Here is a 14,656-nt window from a genome sequence, read left to right as displayed (position 1 = left end):
CTACCCTATGCTGGGGGGACAGCAACCCATGAGAGAAGCTAGAGACAGAATGGCTGACACTGTCCTACTGGCCATCTGGGGCCTTGGGAATGAACTTGTCTCACAGAAGCTGGGAAGCAGTTTGGCTGATGGTTTAGAAGACAAGCATGATCTCAGATCCCAGGTCAGTCATCTACTGTGTGACCCTGGGCAGCCTCCATAACCCCTCTGAGTTCAGTGTCTTCTTGTGTCATTTGCCACAAAAGGCAGCTGTGAGATGAATGAGAGAGAGCCGCTCATTCATTCAACAAATGTTTACTGAGCACCTCTGTGTGTCAGCACAAAACTAGGCACCGGCCTGGAGGAGCTTTCATTCTGGAAAGGAAGTACACCCTCCACATGAGCATTGTCACTATGAGGTGTCCCATAAGGGTGTCCCCTTTTTCCCATGTGACATACAGAATTCAGAAGAACTTGAACAATTTAGAATTGTGGTTAAATGTGAGAAATATAAAGTTTGGATTCAAAACTTAATTAATCTTGGCTTCAAAATTAGTTGCTCCTGTGTAAGATGGAGGAGGTCATGTCTTAACTGCAGTGTGCCCAAAAAGGTGTGGAGATATTCATTCAGTGATGGCTCAGTGTGACTCAACAGTGGGAGGAAAGTACAAACCAAAAACATCTAACCGAATCCTAGGTCATATCAGTAGAAGTAGTTCAATCTGAGCCAGGGAGGATGAGGGGTCCACTCTTCTTATATTGGTTGCAGAAAACTTCAATAGACAACACCTGGGGTTGCCTGAGAGAAGGGACTTTAAACCTTGCTTTATGACAAGAGAATGTAAGCCTAAAGGAGAAGGTCATAAAGGACATATTCATCTGTTCACCTGTCCATCTACTCATCCATCCACCTATCCATCCATCCACCCAGCCAGTCATCGCCAAACATCTACTGAAGGAACACCCTGTACCAGACGGACACCAAGCCAGTCATTAGAGGGGCTAAAAGGAAGGATCAAGGCACAGGCCCTTCGTGTGAGGTTTGTTGCCATGGGAAGAGGAAAAGAAAACATGTGCTTAAGCAAAACGAGGACCAGGCTGCCTTGCTGGAGGAAGCAGATGGCAGAGTCAGGGCACTCCAACCAATGCACTGCCATGGGAGCCCCCAGCACGGGGAGAGGGTGAGCCCAGAATAGACCACGTGGGGATGTCCGAGTCAGGAAGGGCTGGGCTTCATGGGCTGCGAGGAGTATTTGATTCTGTGGGATTTATTAGGAGCCCTGGAGACCTCTGAGTGTGGGGCACAGGCACTTCTGAGCTTCTGGCAGGGCTGCAGGGAAGACACTCAGGGCCTGGAGGCCTCCTCTTTGCCTTGAAGCAGGTCACAGCATTCAGGCAGCTGCCTCGGGTAGCTACAAGACAGGTTGGTCAGAGACACCTACCTCTCCAGGGATCCCCAAGATGAAGCATGGCCTTCTTCCCTGGGGTGAGATACCCAAGTGACCTATGAAGACAGGAGTCACAGGAACAAGAGAAGGGTCCAATGCAGACCACGTGGATGTGGGGAGGAGGCAGAATCAGAAGCTGAGTGCCAGGAAGGGTACCCAGGAACCCCAACAGGGACCAGTCCACAGATGTCAGAGCTTCCATGAGCCTTAGAGCTCAGCAGAGCAAGCCTCCCCGTGCCACACAGGGATATGCTGGGAGTTAAGGCTGCACACAGGTGTCCTTAGTGCCGAGAGAGGGAAGCCCCAAGGGGCTCTGCTTCCTATCCTTCCCTCCCTACCCTTCCTGTCCCCATCCAAGAGAAGACAGGGGAACCCTCAAGGGGCATCCAGGCCTGATGGGAGAGGGTCTGCAATTTCTCAGAAACCCAGAGAATGTCCAGCACACTGTGGGCTGAGAGATGGGATGGGGGTAAGGAAAGACGGCTCGTGGAGACACAGGCCCGTCCTGACCTGGGCCAGCTTGCGGGGAGGGGTGCTTGGAGTCAGGTGGGGCTCAGGACTTCCCATCCTGGAGTCTGGGTTTATTTCCCAGAGCCAAAGAAAAGGCCCATCTGCCCCCCACCTGGTGATCTAGGGGTTTCTGGGAGATGGAGACATGGTGGGAAACAGGGAAGCATCCTAGTCCAGAGCAAAGAGTCTTCCATGTCTGCTTGGCGCTGCCTGGAACAAGGGCCTCCTTCCAGGAAACTTGAGCTTCCCAGGAGGACGAGAGGCTGGATTCAGAGTTCTTGGGCATCCTGCTCTGCCTGTCCAGGATCTTGAGGGGCAATGGCCTGGCCCAATTGCCAGGTTCCTGGCTGCTGAGGATGCCAGGGTTCCTGAATAATTCAGAAACCAGGAGCGCAGTGGAGGCCTGAGGCATTTGACACCGGCTCCCAGGGGGACACAATGAATTATTGATAGGATTCTGGTGCCCAGTTGCCAATCTATTGTGGTCAGTCTATAGACCCATCTACACCGGGGCCTCCTTCCCTACTGGCTAATTACCTGAGACCCCCCTGGCCCTGCCCTGCAAGCCAGGCACATCCACGGGTTCTTCCAGCAGGGTTCTTCCTGGTGATGGATGGCTTAGCTAAATGGCCCACATAAGGGAAGTTGCAGAGGGTGTGGGGTTAACTCCCAGATCCTTCACCAAACAGCCTGGGGGGAACATTCCCAGAGAAGGCCCTTGCCCATGGTCACACGGCAGGTTCAGGGCAGAGCTGGGTTTTCAATCCCAACCTCCTGAGCCCTAGGCCAGTGCTCCTTCTCACAGACCACATGGCCTCTTACCTCCATTTGCAGGGAATCAACCCTGCCATCCAAGGGGTAGATAAGCCCACCCTTCCTCCATCACCTTGGGTGCTGCTGTCCTGTGCTGAACCACCCAGAGGAGAGAGAACTGCTGTATTTAAGGCCAGGCTGCGCAAAAGGCAGCTGGGTGGGCAGGGTGGCTTCGGGGTTGCCACAAGGGCAGGAGCCAAGGGCTTTCCTGCCCCATCTTTCCTGGCTCCTTCCCCAGGGAATGCCTGCGAGGAGGGCTGATGGTGGCATTCCCATTGTTTTGAAGCTGTTTCCACGGCAAACACCTTGTCTTTTGCTTATAGACCTGTAAAAGGTGCAAGGTTTTGTAAACTTCTTAATATTTTATGTAAGACTTAGATACAATCAATTGTCCATTTCAAAGAATATTATTTTTATTTGGAAGGGGCTCTTAGGAGTCAAAAATCCCCAAGTCACTCCCTGGAGGTGCGGCAAGTTGATCCCTTTGAGGATGCCCAGCTTCCAGGCTGGAGCCAGGCTATTCAGGCTCATGAGGCTGGGCAGAGGTGGGAGGGTCAGTGGCAGCCTGGATCTGCTGCCAGAGTCCAGCCTGCAAAGGAACAGCCTTGCCTGGGCCCTCCACCCTGCCCCACCTCAAAGGAGTGTCTCTGTACACCCTTCAGGGAAGCAGGTGGCATGGCCTGCAGACAGGCTGGAGCACAAACCAGAAAGCATACAACTGCCAGGTGGTGGAATCTCCCTTAGACTCCGCTGGCTGAACTCATATCTGACTCCGGACTCTGGCTCTTTCCACTGTCTACACTGGCCATTTAGTCTACAGGGTGTAGGCAGGGTTGGGATTCTCCGGGAGATTAAACTCAGTCCTCCTGAGGTGCGATGAAGGCCGTGGAGACTGGCCTAGCAGTGGGAGCCTCGTGGAGTAGTGGGGTCCTGGTGCCCATCACTGGTGTGTCCAGCAGAGGCTCCAAAACCTGGTCAGGGAGGTTGCTTCAGACATCAGCGCTGGACAAGCTGTCCTCTCAGGACCCTCCCAAGTCTAAGGCAAGGGAAGCCCCAAAGGCACCAGAGGCTTCTCTGAGCACTTGCAGGTGAACAGCTCCTTCCTGCCCCCTGGGGGTGTCTTGTCACACACTGCAGAACCTCTGCTGAACCTGGGGAACGTTCTTGGCTGTTCCTGGGCCTATGAAGATGGGGACAGATGTGCCTGAGTTCTAGCTTGCAGCAGGTCCTGGTGGAGTGACAGTGTCCTAAAGAGCCAGTCGGCAAAGTGTGATGTAGCAATTAAGGTTCTCGAGTGTGCACTGCAAGCGGCAGCATCAGCGTCACCTGGATACTCCTCAGAAATACACACACGGCGTTTCTCCAGCTGAGGAGACACCAGGATGGGATTGGGCCTTCCCTGGGGCTGGTCTAAGAAGAGGCTAGAAGCCCAGTTACGTTTTAGACTGGAGGGGTGACGGACAATTTCACCTTTAGGGAGATGGAGTCAGCTGGCAGATGGGGCTCTGAGCTCTGGAGGGAAACATTTCCTACGTCTCCAACATGGCTGCTCCCAGCACTTCTTCTTCACACAGATGGATTCCCCGCCCGCTCTTTTTTAAATCAGTGTTCATCCTCCATAGCCCTCAGGATGGTATAGACGTCGAACACGTCTCAGAGTTCATCTGATAGCTCACCTCACACCTCACCTCACATCTTTAGGGGGCCATGTACCTCATAGACATGCTGCCCTGGCCAGATGTGACATTAATCATGTTCCTGTCTCCTTTCTCAGCCCCACCCTCCTCCTCTCTAAACCAAGGGCAGCACAGTTGAACCCCAGGAGCCTTCCGGCTCTCACACATGGTACATGTCCCCAGGGTCTTTGTTCCTTCTACAGAAATGGGGTATGTGTTCTAACGGACCCAGATGGAAACACCATGTGAGTTCACCTCTCTGAGGACCCTGCTCTGTCCCAGAGCAGCAGGGGACAGAGCAGGGACACCCACTGTTGCTCACTAATTAATTCAGCCAACAGATACTGAGGTCTCTAAGCATGCAGGAAATATCAAATACAGGCAGGACATAGAAACCACCACCAGTGTGGGCGTGAGGACCTCAAGATCAGTGGAGTGGAGGAAAGGGACCAGGGTGAGGGAGGAGAGGGGGAAAGGGGAATTGCTGGGGAATTGTATTGTTCTATTGTGTGCATGTACAAATATGTACCAACAAATCCCACTGTTTTTTAGGACTGTAATGTAGCAATTAAAAACTATGTGGAAAAGAGAAAATACACTGACCCTGGTTCACAGCCTAGAGGCACTGCACAAACAAGAACTAGAGCATCTCATCCACTTGGTGAGACAGGGGTCGTTAGCTCAGCTTAGGAGCAAACAGACTCAGAGAGTATAGATGAGTTCCAGGGACAGATGCCTCGCTGATGTGAGAGCTGGGTCTCAAACCCCAGTCTCTCTGACCACCAGACTGTGCTTCTAACCCCAATGCTGCATGCCTGTCCCCTGCTGTGCAGTTGGAACATGGGATTCTGCCGTGGCACAGGTCCTAGCCCTCGAGGAGCTTGGGGATTGCGGATGAGGATAAAAGACGACGTGGTATTGGCGATGGGCAGCCTTGCCCATGGTTTAAGAGGTAGAAAGGAGGAGCTTTGTGTATCCAGCAGCCTCAGTCCTTCCCAGAAGCCTCCATTGGACCCCTGGAAGCTGCTCTGGAGGGCCTCAGCTGAAACCTACTCCCACTGTGCCCTGGCCCCAGGCCATGAACTTTATTTATCCCAGGGTTCTTCTCCCCAGACTCTCCTGAGAAAACAGGCCTCACACATACAACCACACACACCTGTAGGGGTCACGTACCCTTCTGGACATGCTGCCCTGACCAGGTGGGCCCTGACTCCTGGGCCATTATCTCTAGCACCAGCCCAGGAGTCCTGTCTCTTTCCCAGCTTTTCATGGCCCTTGGGATGCCAGCCTTGCTCCTCACTGTGGCTTCTAGTGTAAAGCCACCATGCCTCCTTGCCATTCACAGGCTGATCGGGACTTTCCGCATGGTGCTGCAGAAGGTGGTGGAGGAGAACCACGTGGAGGTGATCGAGACTCTGATCGATGACAACAATGCTATCATCAAGGTGGGTGTGACCAGAGTCCCTGGACGTTCCCATCATAGGGAGAGGGGATCTGCTTCACTCCCTCTCCCCGATACACAGGGTGGTCTGGAGAGAGCCTGCATGGCAAGGCACGGTGGGCAGAAGAGACTGAGGACACTGGTAGAGACACTCAGTCTGGTGACCGGTGCTGAATCCTCTGTGGCATGGATACCCCAGACCTTCCTATAATGACACTAGGAGATGGAAGGTGCCATTCCTTCTCTTCCATTGAGTCCTTCCACTTGGATTCCACTTGGGAATCACTAAGGAGGCTTCTCTCATCATCCAAAGCCAGACTGAGGCCTGCTGGGCCCGGAGCCTCCACTCTGTGCATCTGACTTGGCTCCTCTCAAAGGCCAGTCATTCTGGGAGGGCAGGGGCCTCATTTTTCACTCCACTTGTCATACTCCAGCCCTTCAGCCTGAGCACACGTGCCCTTGTGACACCGTCCAGCACTTAACACATGTCCTAAGAAAGGAGGGGTAAAGCCCTGGCCACCCAGCCCCCAGGCTCTGTTCTCACCTGTCCCCTCCAGCTCTTCCCTGGACGCCCATGGGCAGTTGAGATGGTGGTGAGGAGCCCAGCCCCGGGTATGAATCTTGGTTAGGCCACCTGCTAACGGTGACTTAGGCAGGGAACGTGTCATCTGCAAAGTGAACAGAAGTATGGTATCTACCTTTCAGGATTGTTCTGAGGATTAAATAGAACACACAGGAAGTGTTTAGAATGGGAGAGCACATAGTAAGGGCTCAATAAATAAATAATACTGTTAACTGTCATTTCCTGGCCTCATGTGTGTAATAGGGGCTGTACCATGGTCCCCCCATCACCTCCAAGGGTCTGCATAAGGTATGCCTTTATGTAGTAACTGTTAGAAAGAGCCTCAGAGGGCAGGACTGCAGCCTCAGGACCCAAAAGGGAAGGAGCCCTCTCTGAAGAGTGCTCAGAGTGGGGCAGAAATTTATACTGTGGCTTGGCATCTCAGCACATGGCCTCATAAGAACAAGAAAAACATCTGGGGCTTCTGAGCCAGGCCATTCTGAGCCAGGCCTACTCTCTCTCAGGCTAGGGTGGGCTTTTTGAAGTTAGAGGGTGGAGTCTCAGCCACCGAAGCAAGGGGAGAGGGAATGCAGAACAAGCTGTGGACACCAATGGGAATGGAAGGCTTGGAGAAAATGGCAGCCTGCGTGAAGAGAATATAGTGTGGGAGGGGAGATGGGAAAGAACCAGGAAATGGGTGGGAACACAGCCATGCCTGGATTTCGAGAATGCCACCTAGGATTTCAGCTGAGAGGACATGCAGATTCTCTAGCCCATATAGCATTTACCTTTCCTGCCATTTTATGGATGGGAAAGCTGAAGTTCTGGACGGGGATGGATGTCCAAAGTCAGAGAGCTGATCTACATCAACGGTAGTTCTGAGACCCAGGGCTTCCAAATCCAGGTACCATTTCCCACTGCAACATCCTCAATCACACCAGAGAGATCCCATTGGCTCAGAAGGACATGGGGCTTATAGTCAGGAGCCTGAACTCAAATTCCAGCTCCAGCATTTCTGAACTGACCGTAAGCATGCTGCTTACCTCCTGATTTGTTAGGCAGGGTAGGTTGAAGTGTTAGGATCAAATGAGTTCACATGGAAGCCTCTTAGCAAGACACCTAGCACCAGGAGGGATCAGAAAACATGTGCACCTTTCCCTTCCCTTGGGAAATGCAGGCTTGGCCATTAGGGGGTCCAAGTGCTGAGGGAAGGCTGCCTGTCAAGATGCATGAGCAGGTCACCCCCAGAACTGTGTGGAAGGGCAACCATGTCCGGGAGGCCTCTGTTCACCCATGTAGGTTGAGGAGGGAACTGGCAGGAGTCTTCACTATCCAGTGGGGGCAGTTGGCTAGTTCTCAGGTCAGTGGCCAAAGGACACAGAGCAAGAACCCCATCAGGATTCTCAACTGTTAAGTCTGGGCCCAAGTTTGGTGCTCTATTTACTCCAGAGGAAAAGCCCAGGACAACCCCAAGATCCCTTCCTCTCCAGGTAGGAAGGTGGGTGTCAGAAGAGTAAAAAGAAAGACATGCTGATTCCATGCCTTTGTAGGGTGTCCAGGGCCTGGGTCCTCACCTGGAGGGCAAGCTTAGCTCATTGTGTCACATTGCCAGGCAGACCCCCTCTCAAGCCTACAGGCAGCCACAGTTCTGAGGATGAGGAAGTGACCTAATCTTTGGGGACACTGAATGACATCATGGACTCAGACCCCACCTCCACTGCCAGGCTCACCTGTCCAGGGTGGGCCCCTGACCTTGGGCACCAGAGAGGAGCAGAGTCAATGCAGTGGGATTGGGGGCCAGTTCCCATAGAGCTGGCTGAGTCTGCAGTGTCCATCTTCCTGAGCCTCCTTTTTCTCATCTGCAAAATAGTCAGGGGGATACTTGCCCTCACCTTCCTCCAGTAAGTCGGGTGAAGGCATTTCATGAACACCACAAAGCAGCAGAGTTCCCCGGGCCCGCGATGGTTGGCATCCCAGCTGCTCACACCCCTCTCTCCCGCCAGACCAGCCTGTGTGTGGAGGTTCGATATCAGGCGACAGACGGCAAGGTGGGCTCCTGGGATGACGGAGACTTCCTGGGAGATGAGTCTCTTCAAGAGGAAGAGAAGGACAGCCAGGAGACGGATGGGCTGATCCCTGGATCCCGCCCCAGCTCCCGGCCACCAGGCGAGAAGAGCTTCCGGAGGTAACAGGTTGGGCCCCTCCAGCTACCCACTGCCCCCAAAGACACGGGGAGGAAGCCTGATCCCACTGGAAGGCCCCCCCCCCCAGGCCTGTCCGGGCTTGGAGTGCAGGGCTGAGTTGCTGCAGAAACATACGAAGCGGGCAGAGGTGTTGGCAAGGTGCCTCACCTGCACCCCCAAGAGCCCACGGAGGAGGCAGCGGGGACTCAGATAGGGATCCCACAGGGATCAGAGGCCTCTCTCAGGGTTAAGCTCTAACATGAGGGGAAGGGGCTGGACCTCCTACTCCTCGGGGAATGTGAGAAGGAACAAGGAGGCCTTGACTTTTCTAGTCCAAGACCCAGCAGGGCCAACCAAGCCCAGACAACCTGGCCTGCACCCTGGCCCCGTGAAGACACCCTAGAAAGGGAGGCCTCTTCCTGCCAACAGTCCTGCTTGAGACCCAGCCTCTCTGCTAAGAATGTGTCTCAGGGGGCTGGGGCTGCAGCTCAGTGGTAGAGCACTTGTCTCTCATGTGTGAGGCCCTGGGTTCGATCCTCAGCACCACATAAAAATAAATAAATAAAAATGAAGATATTGTGTCCATAAACAACTAAAAAAAAAAAAGAAAAAAGAAAAAAGAATGAGTCCCAGCAGGCATGGTAGCACAATCCCAGCAGCTCTAGAGGCTGAGGGAGTAAGATCAGAAGTTTGAGGCCAGCCTGGGCAACTTAGCAAGACTCTGTCTCAAAACAAAAAATAAAGGGCTGAAGATGGAACTCTGTGGAAAAGCCCCCATAGGTCCAGTACTCCCACCCACCCAAGAAAAAGAGTCCTGGCACTTCTGTGGCCAGAATACATCCCTGCAAATGTCCTGCCACCTGCAGACGACAGGGAGCTGTGTCATTCCACAGGCGTCCCATGAGCTGCTCACATGCACTATTTTTTTCAATAAAGGAAATGCCATTGCATTACTCCCTGAGCACAGAGAGGCCAGATCGAGGCTAGGCTAGCGAGATGGCCACAGGTTCCAGGATGGCTGGAAACGGTGTGAGAAATGCCCATAAGCCTAAAGGATCAGGCTGTGTGAGAGCAGGGATCCTCTAGGTCCCTGGAAGCATCTTCCTCTCATCTCCTTCTACCCTTTCCTTCCCAAATAAAGTTCACTCAGTCCCTGTGCTGGAAAACACACACACACACACACACACACACACACACAAGTCCCCAACTAGTGCAATGAAAGTGATTCGCTTCTATTAGGAAATGTATTTTCCTTCTTCACACTTGAACTTTTTCGCGCTTCTTTACCCCTCCATCCCCACACAAGCTTAAGAAACCTTGAGACTGTCTACATTGGGCCAGCCATGGTCCCCCTCAGACTCTAAGCCTAAGTGCCAACTCTGCCTCTTACTAGCCATGTGGCCCTGGGCAAGTCACATAACCTTTTTGACCCTGTCCTTTCGACTTTAAAATAGGAAAAGCCATGAAAACCCCAGCCCTGTTGTCAGGAGAGCCAAGGGGACCCTCAAGAATGAGTTGTAATCAAGGAGCCAAGTACTGCCAGGGAGGGTTTGGTGACAATAGGTTCTTTGTCCTGGACCATGCAAAGGATCAGGAATGGAGTTAGAATGCTGAGGGGAGGAGCAGAGACCCAGTAGGGCCGAGGAGCTGCTGACACTTGGTCCCCATCCACTGACTCCACTCAAGGAAGAGCTGAGCAGGGCTGGTTCAGAGACTGCAGGAGACCTCTAAGAAAGGGCTCTATCAGGACATGATTGGAAGCATAAGAGGGCCATCAGTTGTAGGGACAGGAGTGCTGACCTGAATTACGAGAGCTACATTCCATCATGACTCTGCCACTCCCCAGCTAAGTGACTCTGGGTATGTCACCAACCCCTCAGGACAGTAGTAAGCATGAGTTCAGCAGATTGGCAGGCTGGGCCCTCAACTCTGACATCCTGAGGGACCCAGGGTGCTCTGGATCCTGTAGGTAGCATCCATAGGAAGCAGCTCTCTTGGGAGCTCCTGGTGGCCAAGGGCTGGCTCTGTAGGTGGCTATAGCACAGGTAATGCCAAGCCAGTCCTACAGAAGGGGGCCTAGAAAAACAAGATGTAACTCAGTTCTGAGACCTCCAGAGAGTTCTGGGCACCAAGGACATAGAGCTAGAGGGCTCCTCCCACCCTTCCCCTCGGCACAGCCCGCCATTCCCTCCCCGCCCCCACCTTCACATGGCTACTCCCAGGAAGCAGCAGCAGGATGAGGGGTTTCATCCAAGCCACTGGGAACTGAGCAAGGGTGACAGCATCTGCCAGAGCTTCTTGTCTTCCAGGTGCCACCACCCTGATTGGAGGGCAGGTGAGAGCACACACTTTCCCGGCCTGCCATGGGGGCTGCCAGTCCTGGCCTGAGAGCACCGTGGCCTTGGCTATTGTCACCACACCCTGTCTCCAGGCCTTGCAGTCAACCCCCAACCCAGCCACTGCCTGTGAACCCTCTGCTCCCACAGTTCCACCTCTCCTAGGCCCAGCTCAGTGGCATGACCTCTGATCTATTCTGCCCACATCTCTAGTCCCTGCCTCCAATCAGGGGCCTCTGGTTCCTGTCGGCTCTCGTAAAACTCTCCCAGGAGGCAGAATCCTGCCAGGATACAGTGCAGTACAACGAGAGCCTCCAGCTCTGCTGTTGGAACCCACCTTCCCATATGTAAGATGGGCTCCCCGATACCCACGGGAGTGTTGGGAGAAGTAGAGGTAATCGTGTGGTCACCATAGTGCCTGGCAGGTGACAGGTGCTCAGGCAGCCCTCATTTTCTTCCTCTTCAGGCTCCACATTACCCTGACCCCAAATGAGCAAGCAGCACCTTTTGGTCCAAGTCCCTTCCTAGTGCTGACACGCTATAGCAAGGGGTCTTTGAATGTTGTCCACACAGGAGATTCGGCCCCCTGGGCAGAGACAGGAGTCTCATTTACCCCACTTCCACAGCTCTCATAAGCCCTCTGCTTTCAGGAGCACAAAATCAGGGTTCAAACCCTGCATGTTGGCACACATTGCCTCAGCCTCTGGAAAGACAGGTGACTTTGGCCCCAAAGACACAAAAATGCCCATGTGTTTACACACATTCACATGCATACACTTTACGTGACAACAGGGAGTGGCACACGGCGCTGGATGCTGACCTCTGCTGTGACTCTGTCTCTTAGAACAAAGAAAGGAGCCTCAGCTTTAATCTTGCCTGCACATTTTCTCCAGATTCCCTGTATTCTGAAACATTTGCGCCTTCTCATATTCTACCTGCTCTAGCCCTCCAACCCTCTATTACCTGGGGCCTCCTTCTAGGCTGCTGTCTGCTGAGTCTCATTTGGGAGGAGGAATGACAGGAGGTGTTCTTTTTATCCACTATGGACATTCTTCCACTCCAGTGGAGATCTGTAGAAGCCAAGGACCTACCCACCATGTCTGAGACAGAATGACACATCATTCTTTAAAATACAAAATTAGACAGGCACTGGCAGCCAGGCATGTATGGAAGGCCAGGGACTGTGAGAGAGGTACACAGCTGTGTGCTAGGGTTGAGTATGGCAGGTGTGTAGAGGTGCAGTACACCCTGCCTCGCCCTCGGTGTTCCTTTATCAGTGCCCTCCACCCCCAGAGAGCTAGAAGAGCCTTCCCTGCATCCCTTCGCCAGGCTGGCTCCAGACCTACAGCAGCTCCAGAGGACCCAGGATCAGCCAGTCATGCCTGGATCACGGGTGAATGGGGCTCAGGAGATTCCTCTCCAACTCCATTGCTCCACCTGATGTTTGGGCCACCCCCAGCCCAAGACCTAGTGAGGCCTAGCACCATGAAGTACCTGGGCCCTAGTAAGCACTAGAATCCCACAGGGTCGCCATGTTGATCCTGCTCTTCTGTGGCTGCTTTTAACAATGAAAAGAGGGATGGAGATAGGGATGGGGATGTGCATGGGGATGGGGCTTAAAGAAGAGGTAGAGTTGAGCTAAGGCTGAGTGCCAGACTCACACAGAGAATGCTAGAATGCTGGCTGAGGAACAGAACTTACCCAACCAGGAAGGGACACCAAAACCACCATGTGGACTCTAGGAGGGAGTTCAAGTTCACCCAGGGCTTCCCCACACAAATGGAACATGAAGTCATGGTTTGCTGGCTGACTGAATAAGGGCAGCCTGAGCCTCTGCAAGCTCACTTGGAAACAGACAAGAAGAATGTCCACTTCACAAGGCAGATTAACTATGGCACAGCCTGCTGCTAATGTTGACAGCAGCAGTAACAGTGGTCATAGTAAAATCACAAAAGTATTCTTTCTTCAAAGAAAGACATAGCCTTTCCCTTCTCCATTTCCTCACTCCGGGAGTATGGGCCTGTGTGTGTTCCCTTTGTTGGGTCTGAGGCCTGGAATAGGTAAGGAGGAGAGAGGAACAGAAATCCCCCACTGAGTGAACCTAACATCTCTGTAGTTTTAGAGCAAAGACCAAAATAAAAGAGGAAAGCCTCAATGCCTGTTGTTCAGCACACTGAGTCCACCTTTCTGCCCACTCTTGCCCACTTCCCGGTGTTGGACCTCCCCTCCTGGTTCCTCTGTTGCAAGAGGTTGACAGATTTTCCAGGGTCACAGCATTCTTTAAAATACAAAAATGAGACAGGCACAATGGCATACTCCTATGATCCCAGCTACTAGGGAGGATGAGGCAAGAGAATCCCAAGTTTGATGTCAGCCTGTACAACTCATTTTGAGGTCCTGTCTCAAAATAAAATAAGGACTGGGGTGTAACTCGGTGTTAGAGGGCCCCAGGGTTCAATCACCAGTACAGGGTGGGGGAGGGGGAATGCACCTCTTCCTCAGAAGCTCAAATAGCAACTCAGAGAAAAGCTACTCTCCTTGGATTAATGTGAAGATGGAGATCAGCAAATTTCCCATTGAGCAATGGCTCACTGGAGCCCCTGCTCCCTTGAGCAAGCCCTAGCAGCCTTCAGAGGCCCTTGTGGGTGCCCACAACAACCAGATCCCAGACCAGTCAGGCTGGGCCAGCACAGGGCCTCTGAGACAGTGTCCCCACTCCAGAGTGAGCTCTTCTCTACTCAGTAGTCTCAGCTGACTGTGGCAGCCGGAGACCTGGCTAATATTGACCTCTCTGAATTACAAACTGATCTGCTTGCGTGGTTAGCCAGCTAGTGCAGGACATTGACCGAGTGTCTGGAGGTCTCCTGAGACTGAGCTGTCAGGGTGTGTGATCAGGTCTACCAGGGCAAGGTCTGTGTCAGGACAGTATGTGAGAAGGGGGAAAATCTGCTAATGGTTATTTGCGTTCTTTCCTTCATCCTCACTGAGGAAGCATTGAGAGGAATATTCCAGAAGCATTGCTAGAAGCCTCCCTAAAGGAACACCATTCTTCCACTGCTCTGAGCCCTGGAGTAGTAGCCTACTAACTGCCCCCATCCCACCTTTCTTCTCAAAGGCCAGATGTCCTCCTGACAGCACCCCAGTACCCTTAACCCTCTTGAAGAAGGTTCAGCCCACTATTTCCCTGAAGGACCCCATCGCCTGGGAGCTCAGGATGAAGGAAGGAGGTGGGGGAAGAAAAGGCCCTGGAGAACCTGCAACACACTTTCCATCATCACCAGCCTGTAGCCTGGGGTAGAAGGGATCGGCTGGTACCCCAGGCCCTTCCCCTCTCTCCAAAGCTGAGGGCCATGTGATCCCTGCCCAGCACACTTTGGTTTGTTATAGCAAAAACTACGGGTGAGGGTCTGTGGGACAAGGAGGACCCTAGGGAGTATGGAGGTCCACAGGGCCAGGGTCTAAAACTGCAAGTGTCTCTGGTCCACATCCTCTCACTTGCATCCCCTTGTCTCCTTATTTCTTCTCCCTACTCAGCAAAGGCAGAGAGAAGACCAAGGGAGGCAGAGATGGCGAGCACAAGTAGGTGTCCCAGGCCAGGGCAGAGCCGGTGGGTGCCAGCTCCTAACCACAGGGCTGCCGAGGGCGGGATGGGCCCATCTGAGGGTGCTTAGGCATGGGCTGTCCTGGTGGAGCCAGCATGGGAGCATG

At 53.2% G+C, this 14,656-nt stretch overlaps 1 protein-coding gene across 5 annotated transcripts in view; it reads left to right on the top strand.

The window, feature by feature from the left end:
* Positions 1–14,656, top strand: part of Otof (otoferlin) — an 83,794-nt gene that overhangs the window by 29,412 nt on the left and 39,726 nt on the right. For 4 of the 5 annotated variants that reach the window (XM_026393650.2, XM_026393450.2, XM_026393589.2 and 1 more), the window contains exons 4-5: positions 5,772–5,871; positions 8,433–8,614. In XM_026393650.2, coding sequence (XP_026249435.2) covers positions 5,772–5,871; positions 8,433–8,614 — 282 coding nt within the window. Of the gene's footprint in view, positions 1–5,771; positions 5,872–8,432; positions 8,615–14,482; positions 14,528–14,656 lie in introns of all 5 variants that reach the window. The other variant, XM_026393514.2, reaches the window with a different exon arrangement.

The sequence above is a fragment of the Urocitellus parryii genome, chromosome 12 (genome assembly GCF_045843805.1).
Source record: "Urocitellus parryii isolate mUroPar1 chromosome 12, mUroPar1.hap1, whole genome shotgun sequence".
In the NCBI taxonomy this organism is placed as follows: Eukaryota; Metazoa; Chordata; class Mammalia; order Rodentia; family Sciuridae; genus Urocitellus; species Urocitellus parryii.
Note: the sequence above shows the minus strand (reverse complement) of the source record. Positions and strands in the feature narration are given on the sequence as shown.